The sequence below is a fragment of the Cydia splendana genome, chromosome 7 (genome assembly GCF_910591565.1).
Source record: "Cydia splendana chromosome 7, ilCydSple1.2, whole genome shotgun sequence".
Lineage (NCBI taxonomy): Eukaryota > Metazoa > Arthropoda > Insecta > Lepidoptera > Tortricidae > Cydia > Cydia splendana.
The window spans coordinates 21,843,220-21,867,815 of NC_085966.1; the positions used below are offsets into that span (position 1 = coordinate 21,843,220).

General features: G+C 37.8%; 1 protein-coding gene and 1 long non-coding RNA gene across 2 annotated transcripts in view; both read left to right on the top strand.

The window, feature by feature from the left end:
* The first annotated feature begins 7,870 nt into the window (after window positions 1–7,870).
* Window positions 7,871–24,596, top strand: part of LOC134792433 (uncharacterized) — a 42,010-nt gene continuing 25,284 nt past the window's right edge. Inside the window, exon 1 of the long non-coding RNA XR_010144417.1 lies at window positions 7,871–7,973. This is a non-coding gene — a long non-coding RNA (uncharacterized LOC134792433). The remainder of the gene's footprint in view (window positions 7,974–24,596) is intronic.
* Window positions 10,819–24,596, top strand: part of LOC134792420 (V-type proton ATPase 116 kDa subunit a 1-like) — a 39,062-nt gene continuing 25,284 nt past the window's right edge. Inside the window, exons 1-2 of the mRNA XM_063763719.1 lie at window positions 10,819–10,901; window positions 20,283–20,416. Of these exons, the coding sequence (XP_063619789.1) occupies window positions 20,300–20,416 (117 nt within the window). The 5' untranslated portion in view covers window positions 10,819–10,901; window positions 20,283–20,299. The remainder of the gene's footprint in view (window positions 10,902–20,282; window positions 20,417–24,596) is intronic.

Here is a 24,596-nt window from a genome sequence, read left to right on the forward strand (position 1 = left end):
GTGACGTAGGCCCGTGTCACTCTGGGAATAGAAGACCATGTTTTATTAGACCATGCCTGATTCCAACTATCTCACGTTTCTTCAAACAGAAATGTCACTTTTGACACTGACATATCCGATCCATATCGTATCTTTAGCAAATTTTGGACGTACTTTAAAGTTCGAATCAGACCGAATGCGTGAACTCCCGTTTTGAAAGCCGCTTACTTTACTACTAAAACCTCATCATTGGCCACAGCATCTTTGCAGATGATAGTTGCAGCGACTAAAGAGGGTATTTCGAGGAGGTAGTCTACAGCCTACATCGTAGCAGCGCTGGTGGCCTAGCGGTAAGAGCGTGCAACTTTCAATCCGGAGGTCGCGGGTTCAAACCCCGGCTCATACCAATGAGTTCCATTTCGGAACTTATATACGAAATATCATTTGATATTTACCAGTCGCTTTACGGTGAAGGAAAACATCGTGAGGAAACCGGACTAATCCCAATAAGGCCTAGTTTTCCCTCTGGGTTGGAAGGTCAGATGGCAGTAGCTTTCGTAAAAACTAGTACCTATTACGCCAATTCTTGGGATTAGTTGTCAAGCGGACCCCAGGCTCCCATGAGCCGTGGCAAAATGCCGGGATAACGCGAGGAAGAAGAGTCTACAGCCTACAGCGACTGTGATGACTGTATTATAGACCAATGGCCGATCGGCATTTCTTGCCGCAACGATCACAGACGTGTCTTGACTCCTGGGGTGGTCCAGCAGCTCTGCGATTTCGTTTCTGCCTAAGTTGGTCCAACCAGAGCTCGTCATGCTTTGCCATGCCTTCTCGCAGGTTACGACGCCACTCCGGTCTCATCTCCGCGCGTTCCTCCCAACAGTTAGCTGGAATGCCGAAGCCATTCATGTTGCGTTTACAATATGACTAAAAGCTACAGTTCAACAAAAGCAACGACAAAGATAAGCTCAACACGAGCCATCTCGGCATCGGAGGTACAAAAACGCCTGTGTATATCTCAGAACACCTGGCACCGACTGCAAAAAAACTTCACGCGGCAGTCCGCGCTGCAGCTCGGGAAAAATCGTATAAAAATGTATGGACTCGCAACGGCAAGATATTCGTCCGTAAAACTGATGAATCTCCTAAACTTCACATCAAAACATATGCTGACGTAGCGCGTCTGTAGCGCAGCAGGATTATTTTTGCACTAGTCCGCGTTTATATTATTCAAAATTCACAGTGTACTATCAAAACATGAGAGGAGTACGTACTAAACTGCAAGAACTGAAACTAGCATCGTTGTCGTCCAACTACGATATTATTGTAATGACTGAAACGTGGTTGCATAATGGAATTGGCGACGTAGAGCTTTTAGACCCAAGATACTCTATTTATCGCCGTGACAGACAGTACGAAAGATCTGGTAAAAGAGATGGCGGCGGCTGCCTCATAGCGGTTTCAAATAAGTTATTTTCTACAAGACTGTGCAATTGGGAAGGAGAAGATGAAGACTTATGGGTTGAAGTCCGCGATAAGTATACAAATTTGACCTTTATTATAGGTACTATTTATATGCCACCTAATTCCACTACCTCAAAGTACGAAAAATACTTCGAAAACTTAAGTGATAGAATGGATTCTTGTGAGGAAAAGATTTTAATGGTTGGTGACTTTAACTTAGGGGCTATCAAATGGTCTCCCGACTCAAATGGTTGTTTTTTAAATCCTTCAGTATGTAATAATGGGGCGGCAAATTCTTTATTTGATTTTATGTCACTGAATAGCATGTTTCAATTAAATCCTGTTTTAAATGATAACTCTAGAATTTTAGACCTAGTTTTAAGTAATTTTGTAGGCCCTATGGTCAGCAAGTCTGTAGATGTCCTTTGTAAACTTGACGGGCATCATCCGGCGCTTGATATTGTAATAAAAAATAATAATAGTGTAAAGAGAATAAGTAAGCCTAAACAATTTGGTACGTATAATTTTAAAAAAGCAGACTATTACATTGTTAATGAGAAGTTGCGTTCTATTGACTGGAATCTGGAGTTTGCCTCGTGTAGTACTGTGGACGACATGGTTTCAACTTTCTATAAAATCTTAAATAAGGTTATAGAAATTACAATCCCTAAGTCAAAACCTCGTAACTATCTGTACCCATCCTGGTTTAGTTCTGTCCTTATCAATATGATAAAAGAAAAAAATAAATGTCGACTAAGATACAAAAAAACAAACAATCCTCGTGACTTTTTAGAATTTCAGTTGCTTCGTAGTCGGGTCAAAACTAAAATAAATAACGACTACTCGCGTTATACGTCATCTGTAGAAAATGATTTGCATTCTAACCCCAAGAAATTTTGGTCTTTTGTCAAAAACTCACGAAAACAGCCTAGGAACAGTTCATCTATTCCTTCTAGTATGTCCATTGGAAACGTAATAGCCAGTAATGATTCCGATATATGTAATATGTTTGCAAGTCACTTCTCCTCTACATTTTCACGACATTTCCATCCTCCAATGGGCGATGTGGCGTCCAAACAAATCTCCACTGATGCACTGAACAACACGTTTTCTTCAGTTCGAATTAATGAGTCATCTGTCATGAAGGAGCTTAAAGCCCTCGACGTCAGTAAGGGCCCCGGTCCCGATGGCATTCCTCCGTACTTTATAAAAAAATGTAGCAAATCTTTGACTGCCCCATTGGTTAAAATATTCAACGAGTCACTGCGACACTCCATATTCCCTACTATCTGGAAAGAGGCTAACGTTGTTCCGGTTTTTAAGAAAGGTGATAGGACAAAGGTATCCAACTATAGGCCGATATCTCTTTTATCTATTTTTCCTAAGGTCTTCGAGTGCATCATCTGTAAAAAACTGGCTTGGCATGTTAAAGAAAAAATTTCTCCTTTGCAGCACGGTTTCATAAGCTCTAAGTCCACTTCTACAAATTTGCTTTGCTACGTGAACGACGTTGGTACAGCTATTGACTCGGGCCACCAAGTAGACGCCATCTACACCGATTTTAGCAGCGCTTTTGATAGAGTGGACCACAGTATTCTCATGCATAAGCTTCTCGACCAGTTTAACGTCACAGGCGAGATGTGGAGATGGTTTGGTTCGTATCTGTCTGGTAGACGGCTAAGAGTAGTGAAAGATGGATACTTTTCAAACACGTACGTGGCGACATCGGGGGTTCCTCAAGGCTCGCATCTTGGCCCTGTTCTATTTATTTGCTTTATAAACGACTTAGTTTCGTCTGTCAAGCATAGCAAATGCCTGTTATATGCTGATGATATGAAGCTTTACAAAGTGGTAAAATCAGTAACTGACTCGTTGCTATTACAAGATGATTTGAATAGTGTAAAGACCTGGTGTCTGGAGAATAATATGACTCTAAACGCTGACAAGTGCCTCTTTATTAAATTCACGCGGAAAAAACTTCCTACCGACTCAAAATATTGTCTCAATGACGTTGTGCTTCGGGAGGTTTCCAATGTTAAGGATCTTGGAGTATGCCTAGATTCTAAATTAAACTTTATAAATCATATTGATTCAGTTATTAGTGAAAGCAATAAAATGCTTGAGTTTATAAAGCGTATAGGCAAAAAATTTAGACGAGCTGACACATTTCAAACTCTTTTCAATGCTCTAGTACGTTCTCGTCTTGAATACTGTTGTCAAGTTTGGAATCCAAGCTACGCAATTCACATCAATCGGTTGGAAAAAGTCCAACGTTCTTTTACTCGATTCTTAGTGTTTAAGACAAAGACCGAGGGAGTTCGTAAAAACCTAACATATGAAGAGAGACTCCAACGGTTTAAAATGTCTTCTTTACAGCTCAGGCGGTCTTTCCTTGACATGGCTTTGTTACACAAGTTGTTAAACGGTAAAATCGCGGAACCTTACCTGCTGGGCGGTTTAAACTTTACAGTACCAAAAGCTTGCACACGGTCTTGTCGTCGCACTATTTTTCGCCCCAGTTCTACCAGGACTAAACTGGGCAAGTCACTTCCGGTCCATAGAATGCAAGTAACATGGAACAATCTGTCTCTTGAACAAAACTTTGAAATAGACATATTTAGTGATTCTATACAAAATTTAAAGCGCAGAATGCTAACAAACTTTTAATAAGTAATGTTTACAGTAGTTATAGTCTTTCATGCATGTCTTAATTACTTAACCTATTAATGTATTGTTATAGTTTGTAAAGTAGTGTATAAAAGCCTCGAACTGTTTGAATGTTGTTGCACACCTGTTATTGGTGCATAAATATCATACGTGTCTGCTGTACTTATGTAACTTTACTTGCTTTGTTTATGTACTGTTGGTGTGTCTTATAAACTAAAATAAAAAATAAAATACAGTAGTTTAATTTATAGGTAACTAATGACGGTTAAAAATAATATATCCATAGGAACTTCCATTACCTGATCGAATCGAATTAGTTGAAGCGATTTGAGCATTCAAATTGCGGGCGAAATCAAGGCTGGTCAGGGCAGGGTAGATGCAAATCGATCTTGGTAGATTCGTGCAAAGGCGTGGTAGAATGGCAAAAAACTGTGCACTTTTACAGCTTGGCAAAAAAGAGTATAAATTAAAAAGTGGCAACACTGTAATGTCGTCCCTTTCAAACCAATTAATATAATAAAACGGGACGACACTACACTGTTGCCACTTTTTAATTTATACTCTTTTTTGCCAAGCTGTACTGAAGATTGTTAAAACCAATAAACTAGTGGCCCTGTGAGCTGTAGATCATAACTCCCCGAGTTTTAAAGACTTTTCGCTAATTGCAACTTAAGGACTGACAAGCTAAAGTCTATTTATATGAATATAAAATGTCATTTCATAGTATGAAATGACATTTTAGTCTACCGAATAAAAAAAAACCGGGCAAGTGCGAGTCGGCCTCGCGCACGAAGGGTTCCGTACCATAATGAAAAAAAAAACGGAAAAAATGCAAAAAAAAAAACGGTCACCCCCCAAGTAGCATGGAAGTGTCGGCAACATCAATATAGCAGCCAATTAAGAACTTAGAGTGATTTAAGGGACGTATAAGAGTGTCAGAAAAGATTTAAGCTGTATAAAAGGTACTTTACAGACATTATACAGCTCAAGCTGTATAAAATCATTATAAAGGATTCTGCGGAAGCATGGGGTGCTTTATCAGAATATAAAAAATCTACTATAAAACTAAAAGTGTTGTGAGAGACTACAAGCTAATTCTATCGTAAAAGCTGTATACAGGCTGTATTGTAGTAACACTTGGCACTTTTAGCTGTACAAAAGTATCTGTCAACTCCGTTTTAAAACATTAAGTGTTGTGAAACACTACAAGCTAATTTTATCGTAAAAGCTGTATACAGGCTGTATTGTAGTATCACTTGGCACTTGTAGCTGTACAAATGTATCTGTCAACCCCGTTTTAAAGCTATTTCTTATGGCGTAATCTTACTCTCCTATAAGAATAGTACTTGTATAACTTCTGTCTGTAAGGGTATTATAAAACCAAATGAATAAATGGCAGCTATAGTACAGCTTTTTTCTGTATTACTGATAGAGTCGCTTATAACAATCTTTTGGCGTAATTTTACACTCGTATAAGTATAGTAGTGTAATGATTTCTGAAAATAAGTGTATTATAAAACTAAAGGAATATATGACAGTTACAGTCTTCTTCTTCCTCGCGTTATCTCGACATTTCGCCACGGCTCATGAGAGCCTGGGGTCCGCTTGACAACTAATCCCATGATTTGACGTAGGCACTAGTTTTAGTTTTTTAGTTTTTACGAATGTTTTTAATGAATGACAGTTACAGTACAGGTTTTTTATTTGTTATACGGATCTCTAAAGAGAATTATAACTTATGTACGGAGAACCGAAATACAGCCAAACGAATACAAATATTCTATTATAAAGCTGTTTTAATTACAAAAGCTGTAAAAGACACTCCATTTATTAAACAGCACAGCTACTAAGATTATAATGCTCTCCAACTATCCTGTAGGCTGTTTAAAAATTGTCGCCATTTTACAATAAAAAAAAACGTACTTGTAAATATAATTAAAGAAATACTTGCAAATATTTAACAGACTAACGCCGTGTTATGATTACCAGCTAAAATAAATTGTTTAGCCTTAGAATTAATATTTATAAATATTTTTGATACTCTAACCTTAAAAACAAACAGTAACTTTACCGATTTTTGATATTTTCCTTATGGTTTCTCTTTGTTATTTTGCAGGTGCGTAAATATTTTGCCAGAAAAGATACACAGGTTCACAATAAATAATAATCCGCACTTACCAATAATGTAAAATTCCATTCAAGTCCTGTATAATATTTACTTTTACTTTTACCATCCACTATAACACTTTATTGTCGTCATTACTATATTACGAATGAACAAGATTAAGACATTTTAGTTTCTTAAATGATTATTATCCTCTTGTAATTCTTTCTTATAACTCATTTAAAACTTATATTCTTATATCGTACTTATAAGAGATTATCTGTAGTGTTAAGGTTTCCTGTTACACCGAAATATAGCTGTAATGCAGCTATTATGCAGCTTATGTATTGCTTATACAGCTACTCTACAGCTCTAATAACGCCAAAGGCTGTATAATTTGGGCCCTTTTTTTACTTATAAGGGCTGTATAAGCGCTTATACAGCCTTTGTACAGCCTAACTGTACAGCTTATAGTATACAAATAAACTTTAATACAGCTTATATACAGCTTGCAATGCTACTTGGGCCATCCAAGTACTGACCACGCCCGACGTTGCTTAACTTTGGTCAAAAATCACGTTTGTTGTATGGGAGCCCCATTTAAATCTTTATTTTATTCTGTTTTTAGTATTTGTTGTTATAGCGGCAACAGAAATACATCATCTGTGAAAATTTCAACTGTCTAGCTATCACGGTTCGTGAGATACAGCCTGGTGACAGACGGACGGACGGACGGACGGACAGCGAAGTCTTAGTAATAGGGTCCCGTTTTACCTTTTGGGTACGGAACCCAATTAATAGACTTTAATTTTTTTACTGTTAACGTAGCCTAAATAATACATTTTTTTGTACCTCGCAGAGGCTAATGAATAAAAAAAACCGGTCAAGTGCGAGTCGGACGTTCCAAGGGTTCCGTACATAAGTCCGACTCACACTTGACTGCACATTTCTAATAGGTTTTCCTGTCATCTATAGGTAAAGTACTATTTGTGTATTTTTTTCAAAATTTTAGACCCAGTAGTTTCAGAGATAAAGGGGGGAATGGTCGGACAGACAGACAGACGCACGAGTGATCCTATAATTTAAGGGTTCCGTTTTTTCCTTTTGAGGTACGGAACCCTAAAAACATCCCATACATCACATGATTTCCGTGTCCCACCAGTAATTATAGATTTTTTGTGTTTTTGTATCTGTGTTTTTTTAATATTACTATTACTTATAGTTCTTTTTATGTAATTCGGCATTAAGAGATCATAATACATATCTAAATAATTGTAATACGTTAGTTTTGAATTGGTAGTTGCAGTTAGTTGTATTTTATTTATAATTGTTGATGTATTGTTATTATTTTTGCTTGTATGTAAATCAATGTTGACGTGTAAAAGTGCCCTTGTGGCCTATTTGCTGAATAAATGTTGAAGTTAGAAGTTTGAATCATCCCAGGATCAAGGATGGTACTAATCCAGCGACGCGTATGGGCGTTCTGCGACATAGTGCATTGACCTCCGGTCAAAGGGTAGCACGCGAACCTGGCGTGCCTAGCTCTAGGCTTATTATTAGAACTGCTAGAAAAACACTGCATAATCTAGATTCTGGACTTTGTGTGAGCACTTTAGGACAAAACTTTTATTTTAACTTTCCCTGTTAGTTATAACTCTGTATATTTAGGTATTTAAATAAAAGTAAACAAAATCTACCCTTAAATCGCTCCTTAAGCCAGTTGAGGGTAGATGAAAACATTACACGATCAAATAATGTAGGTTAAAGTTAAGTTGTTCAGTGACTGATCCAGGCAGTTTTGTAATTGGGCGGTTGACCAATAAATGTTATAACTACCCGGAAATGTACAAATTGTTTGTTTACTTTTATTTAAATAGGTACCTTAAGATACAGACTATGAGTAGTGTGCGTCAAATCTTGGAGGCTTTGGACCTACTTTCCGATTTCCGATTGAGCTGATATTTTACATAGGTACATATTATTGACGACCGGTCTGGTCTAGTGTGGATAGTGACCCTGTCTGCTAAGCCGATGTTCCTGGGTTCGAATCCCAGTAAGGGCATTTATTTGTGTGATGAACACTAATATTTGTTCCTGAGTCATGGTTGTTTTCTATGTATATAAGTATGTATTTATCTATACAAGTATGTATATCGTCGCCTAGTACCCATAGTACAAGCTTTGCTTAGTTTGGGGCTAGGTTTGATCTGTGTAAGATGTCCCCTAATATTTATTATTACGACATGGAGGCCATGGAGCTGATCTGATGATGGAGATAGCATGGCCATGAGACCTCTGTGATAAAATAACGCAAACTAATTGTGTTCGGGGTTGATTGTTAGAATTGTCTCGATGAGTTATTTGCCTGTGGAATGAAAAGTACAGTCAGCGATAAAAGCTTGTAGGTACAGTCAAGTGTAAAATATGGGTGCACTCATCACACTCAAAAATATGTTCCATGGCTTTTTTATGTCAGCGAATTAAGAACTGAAATGAAATTTTTGCTAAAAACTTAGGTTAATTAATTGAACTCTCGTCTCAATGTAGGAGGCCCAAATTGGGACCATCTCATTAAAACGGCTCTAAAAGACTAGGTCTAGCAGATGAGGACATATTAATTGGACCTAATTAAAACTGTGCTGAAAAGGCAACGGATGAAAACATCGAGACATTTGACAAAAGAATCAGGCCAATTCAAACGTACACGGACATCAGAATGATATTTGAATTAGACATTATTTAGATATCATTTCCATGTCAGTGTACGTTCGAATTGGCCCGTAGGTATGTAGGATGACTATTATATTTTTGCAACTTTTTTAGATAGGTAATCTCCTCGATAATAGAAACTCAATTTAATTTTGAGATACTTTAAATTCATTTTTTTACAGATACCTAGTAAGGTTTTTACATAAAATATTAAGTAGGTACCTATATTGAAATAAACAAGCATCATAAATATCATAATAAATTTTTAAGATGTATCTTAGTTAGGCAATGAAACGTTTGTAGTCTTTCCTAATCATAATCTCAAAAGTTGTCTAGAAGAGATCACTTTTCGGAAATAATTGACAGTAACTAGTCATAAATCAATCAAAAGCCCAATGAACCGCGCCGAATCTATTATTTTCAGGAATAGATAATGCAAATAGGATTGTTCCATATTTTTATACTGTAAGCACGACCCCACTACCGTATAGACCGTTCCATACATTCGTGTGCGGCTGTTTTAAGACGAAAGGGGACGAACATCGGTTTTCCATGCAAACGTATTCCCCACTTTTCTGTCTGGATATTAACATTATTGAAAATATTTTTACAAAATTTGATGTGAGTAGGTATTTTAATCAAAATAATCAATGCCCGTTTGAATTTTTTCGATTTTTTTTAATATTATTAGAAATAGGAGAGGAAAACAGGTTTCATATAATTTTTAAAAAGCTCTTGTGTCTTTATGAGAAAGTAAAAATCGAAAAAAATCAATAGCTATGATTACAATACATGAAAGTGCTGACAAATAATTTCCATAATGTCAATTTCCAGGGAGGGAAATAAGGACTACGTTTGTATGGAGAATCGGTCGTCCCTTTTCCTCTTAACAATCATTAATTTATATGAGCGTGTGCCGAAATAACGCGATAAATACTAATTCATGGGACTATCTTAAGTAAAAAGAAATAGGTAAGTACTAAGTTTGACTGATGAGCAGCAGATGCTAATTTTTTTCTTCCTATACAAAAAAAGGACCCCGCAGCAAACATAGGGAAAAGTGGTTTCAGTTAAATCTCACGAAATTTTAGTATGATGTTAATTTGGCTCACCTGATAATTTTTTTGTATGGGCACAACTCTCTCAAAAGTATACTTTCAGAAATAATCAAGTATATAGTATATAGTTTTCTATATACGCGACATGTTTTCTAAAATCGATATATTGTTATGACACGCACTGACAGTTACTGACGTTATAAGTTGCAGCCACCAACTGTCATGAGGAGGAATTACGTAAAAATGGTTAACAAACACATATTTTGTATAAAACAATTACATTGATTATTTCTGAAAGTATACTTCTGAGAGAGTTGTGCCCATACAAAAAAATAATCAGGAGAGCCAAATTACCATCATACTAAAATTTTGTGAGATTTGACTGAAACCACTTTTTCCCTATGTTTGCTGCGGGGTCCTTTACCTTGGCTTGCATGAAACTGGGTCAAACTGCATAAAAAATATCAAAATTTTAGGGACAATTCACTCTTACCTAGGTACCTACTTACCAAATTTTGACTGTGCCAAAATTGTTTCCATAAAAAAAGACCTAACGGTTCCTCTATCTTTAATGGTTTCGAATTGCCACATACAGTCCCAATAAAAAAAACCATGTAAGTACCCTAGAGTCGTACAGACTCTATATGTATTATAAATTTAATCGATTTTGCTATTGATTCATGTCATCAGACTTTACCAGCACTCCATTGATTTAACAAGTTAAAGTAAATTTAATATACATAAAATTATATTGTTTTAAAATAGACAAATCGTTGCACTATAATCTCGCGAGCGTACCAACCCCGGTTCACAGCGCGGCACACCACAGTCCGCCGCGCCGCCGCGACCGCGACGCCCGTGCGACGTGCGTGCCAGTCACTCGCACCGCTACTCGACTCGCGACACTTATGCCATAAGTGAGTATACAGTGACAAGTTGACAACCCTAGTGAAAAAAGTTGAAAATCGAAAACGGCCGCGGATTCGGAACAAGCGCGTTCCAAATTTAAATTTTAAACCGTTGGATTTGAAATGATTGCTCGTGTAATAGAATTATTCCGATTCCAGATAATCGAAATGGAATGCATTAGCGCAAAATACTAATAGGTTCGTCTAAAGTGTTTTCGTCAATCAAGCTTTCCGATAATTGTGTATTTAAATATTATCAAACAGTATTTGGATGACGTCCAGGTACGAAAATACAATACCTAACTGTCTCGCCGCTCGTCTGGGTTAAATAGTTCATCCGGGAGACCTAAGATTAGGATCTGAACAAGCTGGATGTCCTGTTGTCGTAAATATCACTTAAACCTAGGTCATATCGCCCTAGTTCTGTCTCGCTCTGGTCAGGTGAGTGTGAGAGGGATAAATTGGGGATAAGTGGGCTGCAAAGTGCTGCGCGAGAAATGTGTGGTATGTGTTCTCATTCTTTCGCATAGTTGCATCCCTCTCGGTTTGAGATTTGCTTGTCAAATTTGTAGGCGAATAATATTTTTATATCTATTGTAGGCAGGTACCAATGATTGAACCTACATACATACATAAATGGAGAAAAAAGTATTTAGAACTTATACAGAGTGTACATATTTAATTACACAAACGGGTCTACCGCGATATAATTTCATTGATTGATTTGTGTAATTAAATATGTGTACAAAACGCGAGAGTTTACAGTGTTATATTATACAGAGTGTAGCCTGTAATATGGGTGCACAAATCATCTCAAAAATATGTCCCATAGCTCTTTATGTCAGCGAATTAAGAACTATGGGACATATTTTTGAATAAGTTGGCTACACCCATACTATAAACTGTGGATGGTATTGCGGGTGTCCAAGGGGGACGATAATCGCTTACCGTTAGGCGATTCGTCTCCTAGTTTGCCTCCTACATCATAAAAAAAGTGTAACTCCTTTGATCAAATGACCATCTTGTAATGATCTTAAAGTAAAATAAAATGGGGTTGGCAACTGTCAAAGGTTTGCATAGATGGCGCCATCATAGCTTGCCCCTTTTTCTATGAGATTTGGCTTAAAGGGCTGGCATCCAGTGTATTAAAAAAACAAAAATTTGACACAATTATAGGGATTGACAGGGCAAGCTATGATGGCGCCATCTGCTAAAAACTTCCACCGGCCAACCCCATTATATAATACCCAAAACGGAGAATAAAATTAACATTACTTATCTACAAAACAAAACCTCGACATTTCAATATCGTTCACTATATAGACAGATATTAAAAGTTCATAGGGCACTGATAATTCGATATTGTGTAGGTATTCACGTTTTTAGATGGTGTTAACAAACACATGCATTTTACTTACCTCGTATTCTAAATGAAAAGTAGATTATTTAACTCGGGTGAAAGGCATAATTTCAGCCTTGAGTGCCTTTCATCCCTTGGTTAACAATCTACTATAAGTACCTTACTCGCGTCAGTCTCTCACGAGGTACGGTGTTATAGAATACAAAAATCCATTCCCATTGCGGTTATTCTACAGGCTGTTTCAAACATTTTGGCTGTCTGATCTTGACATTTTCTATGGAAAATAAATTTTTGGTTGGTAATTTGTAATAGTAAAAGAGTTGCGCATTATGACCTATATATAGGGTTGCCATAATTGGAGGGGGGGGGGTGTATCTGATTGCTGTTTGGAGCTGGGGTTTGGAGAGCCCTGTTCTAGAGCGCTATTAATTGACTAAGCCCCACGGTAAGCTCAAGAAGGCTTGTGTTATGGGACCGGTAGACAAAATACGGGACAAAAACGGGACCAGTAAAAATACGGGACGGTATACTTAAATACGGTGACAGTCCCGTATATACGGGACGTATGGCAACCCTACCTATATATTCAACCCGTAAATTATTGCAGGTGACTAAATAAACATTTATGTATACGAGAGATTCTATCCATGCAGCCATGTCATTCTGGTTTGCTACATTCAGTGTTTTGTAAATAAGTTCCTATACCAAATTTAATTAATACAATTAGTTTAGTTTTTAATTTTAGGTAGTTTTTAATTTTAGTTAGTTTTTAATTTTAGGTAGTTTTTAATTTTAGTTTTTAATCTTTTTATGTTACTCATTATACTGTATTATTTTTATCGAACCTTATAAATTAATCTTATAGGTTTTTAAGTACATGTGTTAAGACGTTTGGTATTATATATTATTCTTTCTATTAGGAAATTCTAAATTTGCTTCTGGTAACCCTATTTCCACACCAATTTTGGTGGCTAGCCATAAGCCGCGCGTGGCGCTGTCGCCACTTAGCGGCCATATCTGTCCTGATTGTAACAGACGCGTTTTGTTAGAGAGTGAGTCTTCTGTACCTAGTACTATTATTTATTCTGTGTCTGACGTGAGTGAGGATAGTATATACAAGACTTGGCCCAGTTATTAGCGTTCAATTTCAATGTAAGATCAAAACACTTCAATCGTACAATGGGGCAACTAACTGCATGGATTATATTAGTAGCAATATTATGATGTATTACAACATTGATTAATATTGTTTACTTTGAGTTTGTACTCGTAACTTTGAAAGTTGGTGGCTACTCACAATAGTTATGTATAAAAATACGCAACGTGAGAGATCTAAGTATATTTAATATTAGGTACTGCCCAATTGCCCGAATAAAAGCACGAATAAAGCCGTAACAGCCATTGGGAAATGAATTTGATAGGATAATCCATCTCTTTCTGTAGATCGGTGTCAAAAAGTGACATAATTATGTTCTATCGTCGTCAAGTCGATAACAGGGTGTATAATCAATAAAATCCGACCAAGATAAGTCTGCAACGATTTTGATAGCATAGCACATTGCAATTGTTATTTATACGTCATAATTTCATAGAAGTTTGACGTTTAAAATTACACTTGCACTCCGTGTGCTATCCAAATTGTTGCAGACTTATCTTGGTTTACCTCTAGTATACTTATGTTGAAAACTTGGTTCTAGCAAAACACTTCAATTATAAATGTGAAGTATCTAAATATACTTGGTCAAGCAGATCTTGTCAGTAGAAAAAGGCGGCAAATTTGAAAAATGTAGGCGCGAAGGGATATCGTCCCATAGAAAATTTGAATTTCGCGCCTTTTTTTACTGACAAGATTTGCTTGACCGTCTATAGCTGCCTACGCGGAGGATTATCATAGGTACTATACTACGATTATATTACGTAACTATTATATTATTAGGTCATTACCTATGAAATTGGCGTTTTGTTCGGAGAATTTCAACGAAACACGAATTTCCATACAATTAATTTTGCGGATATTTTTTTGATGGCTAATTCAAACCAAACAAAATTTTTCCAGTAATTTTTGACACCTTTAAGGTATGTTTTCAATATCTCCATTTCTTGAAAATTGGTACCATTAGAAAAATATAAGTAATTTTAATACTCGAACCGACAGCACATGAAAAGACCTATTTTCAAGGCTTAATTCTGAACACTTAACAATAAAAAATAACAATTAATTGTATGTAAAATCGTTGTTTATTGAGTGCACTGTAGTTTTATTGTAATTGTGTATGTACTTTTGTAAAAAAAAAAAAACTAGGATCAGACTTATATCTATGAACAAAAACGCCAATTTCATAGGTAAGGACCTAATACGAAGGACATTAATTATTATTGTTTACATGAGTTTATACATGATTTTATAAGTGATGACTGTACATAGAAAGATGCAACGAAGACAGTGGGTATAAGGATGAGTAATTCAACTGTTAGTGATGAAAGGAAGTATTTTCCTTTAGCGGAGTAATTTACTAATTTCCCAAGATCACTTAGGTCCTGAATTAGGTATTTACTTGCTCAGGTTCCTCGTATATACATACTTCCTCAGGTTAAAATCAAATCATTCAGTGGCAAAGTAATAATTTTCAAAATTTCGGTCTCCGCTGTTCAAGTTTCGTCTCATCTCATACAATAAAATGATGCTTCGATACATAGGCCACATACGTGCTTGCAATTTATTAACATTAACAGTAAGTAAGTATCACAAAATTCGAAACGAGATGCGTCTCAATTGTATTGTTACGCCTACGTACCCATATTATTAGGTACCCATGATTGTGCTCATTCTCTATTCAAAGTTATGGAATCTACAGCACGAAGTTAGATTTTGAATAGAGGGAGGGTAAGGAATATAGGGTATTTGACTACTAGTCAAATCAGTTTCTTTTTCGAACTGTCAAAACAATTTTGCTACTAGGGAATTTATTATGAAACACTAGCACGTGACGTCACAATAAAATTACCTAGCCACTCTTTATAGTTAGACACGGGTTTTAAAATAGAAATTGTGTCTAAAAATAACTGCTGTCTACGTTTCTCTATTAATCTTCTGGTGCTTTATTTCATAGGGTCATTGCGCTAGTTTTCGTCCGGCTCTAGTTTTCGTCCACTTGACGAAATTTGAATATAAACCTTCATTGCTGCACAAGTTTGGACTTATTGCAATCCTTAATATCTAAACAATTTATCTAAGTAGGTATCTACATAATAAATATATTTCGCAAGTAGCAAGTTATAAATGAAATGTATTATTTGCTAATCCGTCAAATGGACGGAAACTGACACCGGACGGTAAACTGACGCAAATACCCTACATGGTGTACAATCATGGTATAATAATATACTCCGCCTGGTACTCTATTCCCGTCTTTTCTAGGTCACCTAACTGACACAAGCCTACGTCATCATGCGACAGCGCTATATGATAATATGCGATAGCGCTATATATAGCGGCCACGTTATTGTGACGTAGGCCTGTGTCACTCTGGGAATAGAAGACCATGTTTTATTAGACCATGGTGTACAATAATGTATTTCAAATACAGTCAAATCCCCTATTGTTGGCATTGCATCGGTTTTTCAAATCCTTCCTGCAAAACCGAAAGTATAAAGGTACCTATTCGGAAAACGATGGCTTCAGCGTACTTATAAATAAATAAATAAATAAATATTAAGGACATTAAATTTTTACACAAATTGACTAAGCCCCACGGTAAGCTCAAGAAAGCTTGTGTTGTGGGTACTCAGACAACGATATATATAATATATAAATACTTAAATACATAGAAAACAACCATGACTCAGGAACAAATATCTGTATCATCATACAAATAAATGCCCTTACCAGGATTCGAACCCGGGACCATCGGCTTCATAGGCAGGGTCACTACCCACTAGGCCAGACCGGTCGTCAAACTTATATTTTTCTTTCTTAATTAAAATCTCGGCAAATTAAAAACCAATTTGTAATTAAACTTTGACTTTAATATGACTTTAATAGAAACATTAGAAACCCGGCCGGAAGTTCTCCCGAAGCCAGTATAAACTGAAAGGTTATTCACCTATTATCCGTATAATTTGGGCCGTTAATAATTTTCTGGCAGCCGAGGCCATTTGGCCTTGACTGAGACATTGAATTATTTGGGAAGAGTTATGTGGTTCTAGTGGCAGATTGATTTGTAGGAGGCCGACACTTTTGACTAGATTTTAGAGCGTCGTTGTGACCCGAAAGATTTCCAAACAGTTTTCCCTGTCTAAAAAGTAAGAGGTCCCGGGTTCGAATCTCGGTAAGAGCATTTATATGTGTGTGTATCACGAATAGGGTAGGTAAGTCGCCAATAACTGACCACTTTTAGTAACTGACCACCCCAAACCAAAACTGAATTCTATTCACCTATAAATAAAATTCATTTTAGTGGCCAGTGTGCATAGTGGTGGCCAGTTATTGAAAGCTGGCCAGTTATTGAAACCTTAATACTAAAATGAATTCTGTTTATAGGTGAATAGAATTCATTTTTAGTTTAAGGCGGCCAGTTACTAAAAGTGGCCAGTTACTGGCTAATTACCCTATTAGTTCCTGAGTTATGGATGTTATATGTCTACATATACAGAATGTAACAAAAATAGTGAGAACACAGCAAGTTGTGAAAGTTTGTAACCATTCATATAACTATAGATAGGGGGTCATCCATTAATTACATCACACGTTTAGGGGGAGGGAGGGGGTCAAGAAAATGTGACATGTTGTGACAAGGGGGAGGGGGGAGTCATAAACTTTGTGACGTCACTTTAACTTCATCACTTTCATCAATAACCGAAAATGTATTTAAATTATTTTATACGCTAATTATCATTTCAATAACAAGGTTTTGAAACGATAATCGTTTTTATTCGTTTAATTTTATTTCTTAATCAGTTTTGGGTTATAAAATTACTAATATTTCTTTTGTCAAAAATATTTTGATAAAATATTAAATAAATATTTGCCGATTTCGTTGACGAAATGTGACGTCACACCAGGGGGGAGGGGTTTGCCAAATGTGACCAAGTGTGACAAGGAGGGGGGGAGGGGTAAAAAAACCTAGAAATTCGTGTGACGTAATTAATGGATGACCCCTAGTTAGAAATTTTTAAGATGTCAGACTGTAGGAAGAGCTCTTAAGTAACATACGAACACTTAAAAATATCCAAATACTTAAAAGCACTTTCTTTATTTTACTACCCATCATTAAACACATTAACTGTCGGTATCGTCTTGGTGCTAGTAACTAATTAAAATAGACCAAATTACTTTGGCACAAGGTCGAAATTACATTAACAGCGATTGATGCCTCTCAAGCCAATGTTTAATTGTTATGAGCTGACAAACTTTAACAGTTGGCGATATAATAAAAACCGGGCAAGTGCGAGTCGGACTCGCGCACGAAGGGTTCCGTACCATAATGCAAAAAAAAAACGAAAAAAAGAGCAAAAAAAACGGTCACCCATCCAAGTACTGAGTTACTGACCACTCCCGACGTTGCTTAACTTTGGTCAAAAATCACGTTTGTTGTATGGGAGCCCCATTTAAATCTTTATTTTATTCTGTTTTTAGTATTTGTTGTTATAGCGGCAACAGAAATACATCATCTGTGAAAATTTCAACTGTCTAGCTATCACGGTTCGTGAGATACAGCCGGGTGACAGACAGACGGACGGACGGACGGACGGACGGACGGACGGACGGACGGACGGACGGACGGACGGACGGACGGACGGACGGACAGCGAAGTCTTAGTAATAGGGTCCCGTTTTACCCTTTGGGTACGGAACCCTAAAAACGTTCTCAGAAGTTTAGTTCGTGCGAGTTGAGAAACTTGTTCTTGTTAATTAAACTGTTTACAATATGAACATTATTTGATGTGATGACATGCATTAGTAATAATGATAAATGATGTGTCAATTGCAATTACCAATTGTTTAGTTTTTACCACTCTATTCCATTGTTGTTATGAAATAAATGGTTATCGGTAAAGATATGTGCAAGTAGGTAAAGTCGAAGGAAAAAACGTGCCTCGGAATATCAAGAAAAAGTTATACTCGAATGACTCGAATCGAATGGCGCCACGACTTTGGCCTGTACTCGGTAGATGGCGTTGGCAACACGTCGCGTCGAACATGGGTCATAGTCATATGGCATAAAAAAATGATTGAAAAATTCTTTTATCCATATGTAATATACATTTTTTGATACTTTCATTTTTAGTTTTAATTCTGTGTCGATAGATACAAAATATACTTTTTTTTTTAATAACTAAATACTAGGACAATAATCCTCTATAGTATCTATTGTCTTTGTCCGTAGTATTCCGTAGTATCCACACTTCGAAAGTTATTCCAAATATATATATTTTGGCGGTCGGAGCCCGGGAAGCCGGTTACTGGCTACATGCCCATCCTTCGCCCAATACTGGTACTTTCTTGGATCCGGCCTCCCTTAGACTGGCCACTGGTTTGCGACTCGGGGTTTCGGTGTGTACGCCACACATATGCTCTTGTGGCACGGACGTGGACCGACTGGGACACCACGGATTATCTTGTCAAAAAAGTGCAGGCCGTTTTTCGAGACATGCGTCGCTTAATGACATAGTCCGTCGGTCTCTTGCCACCATCAATGTGCCTGCTCTTCTTGAGCCGACTGGCATTATCAGAGATGATGGCAATAAGAGGCCCGATGGAGTGTCCTTAGTTCCTTGGAGCTTGGGACGGATGTTGGTGTGGGATGCTACCTGCGTAGACACACTGGCACCGTCCCACCTCCAACGGACTACTGTAAAAGCGGGCGGAGCGGCGGAAAGCGCCGAAATTCTAAAACGTAACAAATATAAGAGCCTCGGTAGAGAGTACCATTTTGTACCATTTGGAGTTGAAACTCTAGGTCCATGGGGTCCCAGCGCGCATAAGTTGTTCGCAGAAATCGCGAAGCGTCTGGTTGACGTAACTGGTGACCGAAGAGCTGGCGGCTACCTCGCACAACGTATCAGCATTGCGATACAGCGAGGAAATGCCGCCAGCATCCTTGGTACAATGCCTCAAGGGCCTATTTTAGATTTAAGCTAGTTATTAATTTAGTTTAGTAGTACCACTGTATATATATTGTATGTAAATAAATGAATATATAGGTATAAGCAAAGTTAAGAAACACTGAATCATAGCTATTGCTTCGTTAAAATATAAATACATTCTCTCAATAGGTAGCAAACTATGTATTTGTCTAAGCTTCCTAAATACATAAATAGTAATATAATCAAGCTTTGCAATCTTGTACCCAATAAGGCTACTCAGCAAGCTTCGTGGCCTTAACACGGTAGTCGACAGAAAAGCGCTCTATTATACCACGATTGTATAAAATACTATTAAACGAATCCGTTTCCGACATTGTTTCGTATGCCAACGCATTATTTTGGGATCTATCATCGCAATATTTCAGCGTGTTTATTTTTTTGCTGGTAACACATACCGCCGTGTTTTCCCAAGAATTCGTTCTACTTACAACTCTTTCGCAAATGAAATGGGGTGGCCAGTCGAAGTGTTTTACAAATATAGTGCTAGCATAGGTTTTACCTGACTATACCCTTACCTACCTTTTTTATTTAATGTTCTGGGTGCTAGCCTTTTAGCCAAATCTCATAGAACTATACGAGGGACATTTAAAACCTATGTCAGTTGCCAACTGATTGACGTAGCCAGAATTAATCATAAGGTTTTTAGTCCATATGCGCCGACATGTTTCAGAGAACATTAAGGTTAGGTACATATATTCAGATGACGACTGCAACAACGTGAATGCTGCAACGTTACTGCAATAGCGTTACTAGTTATAGTGTTATAATGATTTACTATAGAGCGATACGATGATTCGCATTTGATTGACGTAGCCAAGATAGGTCAACAACAGCCGTTTGTTGCGTGCGTTGAATGAAAATACTTGAACTGCATTTGTGTTTCAGGTCAATAAACTTCAACCATGGGGGATATGTTCAGGAGCGAAGAGATGGTGCTATGCCAGCTCTTCGTACAGCCCGAGGCCGCATACGTCTCCATGTACGAGCTAGGGGAGGCCGGCATCGCGCAGTTTAGAGACGTGAGTAACTAATACTAATACAAAAGGTGTTGATGTTCAGCGAAGAGATGGTGCTATGCCAGCTCTTCGTACAGCCCGAGGCCGCATACGTCTCCATGTACGAGCTAGGGGAGGCCAGCATCGCGCAGTTTAGAGACGTGAGTAACTAATACTAATACAAAAGGTGTTGATGTTCAGCGAAGAGATGGTGCTATGCCAGCTCTTCGTACAGCCCGAGGCCGCATACGTCTCCATGTACGAGCTAGGGGAGGCCAGCATCGCGCAGTTTAGAGACGTGAGTAATACTAATACAAGAGCTGTTGATGTTCAGCGAAGAGATGGTGCTATGCCAGCTCTTCGTACAACCCGAGGTCGCATACGTCTCCATGTACGAGCTAGGGGAGGCCGGCATCGCGCAGTTTAGAGACGTGAGTAATAATAATACAGGTGTTGATGTTCAGCGAAGAGATGGTGCTATGCCAGCTCTTCGTACCTACAACCCGAGGCCGCATACGTCTCCATGTACGAGCTAGGGGAGGCCGGCATCGCACAGTTTAGAGACGTGAGTAATACTAATACAAGAGGTGTTGATGTTCAGCGAAGAGATGGTCCTGTGCCAGCTCTTCGTGCAACCCGAGGCCGCATACGTCTCCGTGTACGAGCTAAGGGAGGCCGGAATCGCGCAGTTTAGAGACGTGAGTAATACTAATACAAGAGCTGTTGATGTTCAAAAGCGAAGAGATGGTACTTTTCTAAAACGTACGGCCCGAGGTTGCATGGGTACGTACCTAAAACAAAAATAATCTGCAGCAAAATGACCCATTTTACAAAAGATCTCACTAGATAAATCAAAGTGCGTCAAAGGAATACCAAGTTAATGGTACATAAACTTATTTAATTTATAATGTCATTTCTATTAGGGATTATATTTGTTATAGGATTTTAAGTAGGATTTTATTTCGTTAACCGTGCTTCCCTAGCTCAACTACTTATTTGAATTTTCGAACCAGAAGGGCTAAGATGGCCGGCTGTTTATCATTTGTCACGATACCTGTCACGTTCTAACAATATGTAAGTGCGAAAGTGACGCATGACACGACAGGTGATAAAAACTCGACTATGATACCGCTGCAGATGAATTTCGCTGCGCCCTACATCTGACAATACTCATGACGTAAGCAACCTAATTGCCGTTGCTCAAGAATCTTTAATTTAAACTAAACGTCTTCAATGGCTTTCTTCGTCATTTTTTATCTTTCTAAAAATACTGGCAGTTGAAAAGTCCACTCATTCGAATATCGGTTTTAATCTTAGTAAGTTAAGGTTGATTTTTGGTCTGTTGAAAGCGATAGGCCGGTCGAATGGTATCAGTAGTGATTGACCTTTACTCCCGATAGCAGTTAGTGTGTATCTGGATAAATATTAGGTTAAATAGATAATAAATAAACACTGATGGGCATTATACGTGGACTTTGGAAATTTATCAAAATGACTTGAGCATTTATTCAGTTTACCATACATTTATTTATCTATCCTCGCGGGGTCTAAAGCTCACAGAGCAACTAGGTTAATAAGTTTTACGCAAACGAAAATGGTAAAAGCCAGTTTATAATACAATTAGGACAGATTAACTGAAACCTAAATGACCTTAAAAGCCGTAGTTTAGTGTTAAAGGCCGCTGAAAGTGCCGCAAAGGTCAGAGTGCCATAGTTAGTGTCTAAACTCGGGTACAAAACGTGATTTGGAAGTCTGCAGTTGTAGATGGTATTTTATTTTGATTCGACTAAGTTAAACGCCAGCTTCGCTTTGCTACTTCGCAAAATGTTAACCTTCTTAATTTGAAAATTACAAGCACTACAAAAACCACAGACTAACCACAATAAAACAGAGTCAAATCAGAGCTGCGGCCCCAAAATGCGAAATATGCGTCAATCGATATGACAGGTCACGGCATGGACGCTCCCTGCTGCACGCAACCGCGTAATGAGGTCTTGGCCCTTTTGAGATTGAGATATGACCTGGCTAGAATGTGGTGTGACAATGGCTAGCATATAGTGTCCGACCGAAACCAGATTTTACCGATACCGAAGGCTCGTTTTTGCTTTTGTTGCGAATTGCGCAACATGATTTTGTGCCGAAACCTGCCGAAGCCGTAACTTTGGGTGGACACTACCGAAATAACAGTTTCGGCACGGCTGAAAGGTTTGGCAGTTTTTTTATCGAAACCTTCAGCCCAAACCTGCCGAAACTAAAACCGAAACTTCGGTCAGACACTACTAACAAGTTGTACGGTGATGATGGTAGTGTCTATCAACTGAAATTAATTATATCCATCATACCCTCGCTGAACTGACGGCTGGAGAATCTCTTACGATAGTAGGTAGACTGTAATAACCGCGCTAAATTTCATGTCAAGTTCTATGACAAGTGGGTATGCGCTTAGTTTACCTTTAAATGGGATAGTATCACAGCAGTGTATGTTCAAATTTAACTTAACCCGTAGTATTAAAATCATTTAAGTAAGTAATTTACTCACTTAAAAAAGTAATGTTACTAAGAGCTATTTAATAAGAAAAGAACACTCAACTTAAATTTCTTGTAGTATTGTTACAAAGGAATTATGAATTGTATTTTTAGTCAGCAATGTTGTTTCGTTTTGGCAAAACACCGGCCAGTCATATTGTAGATGTTACTCATGTTTGTACTCTTATTAGGTTTTGTATGTTAATGTATTACTTATGGGGATGTTTTGACCTTGATTAGGTTAGGTAATTACAAATAAGGGAAGTAGTGACGTCACTCGAAATAAGTTTTTGCAAAAAAATCATTTTTGGTACAAGCTTTTATTGCTGACTGTACTCTTCTTCCCACAGGCAACTAATACTCATCGAGACAATTCTAAAAACCCCAAACACAATAGGTAAGGTTTCGTTGTTTTATCACAGAGTTCCTATGGTCACCTCCGGTCTCCATCATCAGATCAGCTCAATGACACCATAATATTGCATTGTCACCCGACTTATGGGTGGTGGACGACCCGGGATTGATTACAGACAGACAGACAACGGTCAGGTGAAAGTAAATAAAAGCTTGTAAAAACCGAATCAATACACAAATGCAGTAAACAATTTGCATTACGTATTCTAGAATAAAAGCCCTGTCAAAGTAAAATTAGAATTCGCATTCCCCCAGGCGCGCACTTGGCCCATTTTTCATCGGACACGTGCGTGGACAAATATAGATGGGGAAATGTCACAGCATATGTGCGTTTTAGTGCAATGAACTTTGGTGTTTTCGAGATTCGAAGGGTCAAAGGTTTGGTGAAGAAGTTACTGTTATAAAATTACTTGAACAACTTTTTTTTTATATATCGGTAAATTTTGTTTAGTATGTACCTGTGAAAGAAACCAGGGTGGCCAATGGAAACGCTACTAGGAAGATGACCTCAAAAAAGTGGCCCCCAGGATGGATTAGACTTGCAAGAGATAGGGAGAAATGGCAATCTTTAGAGGACAAGCTGTTGTTACAAAACCCAATCGTCGGAAAAGAAATACTTAATATTGTTATCACTGTAGAGCAGCAATAAAGGCTTCTTTTATTTTATTTTTAAATGTTGTTCAAATAGGTGTTATGAGTAAGCGGTGTCTTTTGGGAAAAGTCACAGCATATCCTGGGTGTTTTAGTGCGCTGAACTCTGATGTTTTCGAGATTCGAAGGGTCAAAGGTTTGGGTTAAGTAGTGTATTTTAAAACGAAAGGGGACGACCTCTACTCCATACATACGTGCATAGTCCCCATATTTCTCTCTGGATAAGTATTAACATTATAGAAAACATTTTTACGCGATTTGATGTATTTTAGATTCCTCTTCATTAGAAACTTTCTTCTGTTGTCGCTATAAGAATTTGAATTGAAATCAGCTTGGCCTAAGACATTACTAAATAAAAATTATATGTAAACAAACAGGTACGAGTATTCTAAAAAATTCAATAGACAGTTCTGTGTGCTAGGATAATTATACGCCAATCGAAAATTACGGGATAAAATATTACGTAAAAATTACAGTACGTTTATAAACAGGAGGCGTACCGCGAACCACGTTCGACCTGTTGCCTCCCTGTCACACTTACGTGCGAATTTACAAGTGCGACAGAGAGGCAACACTTCGAACGTACAAGTGCGACAGAGAGGCAACACGTAGG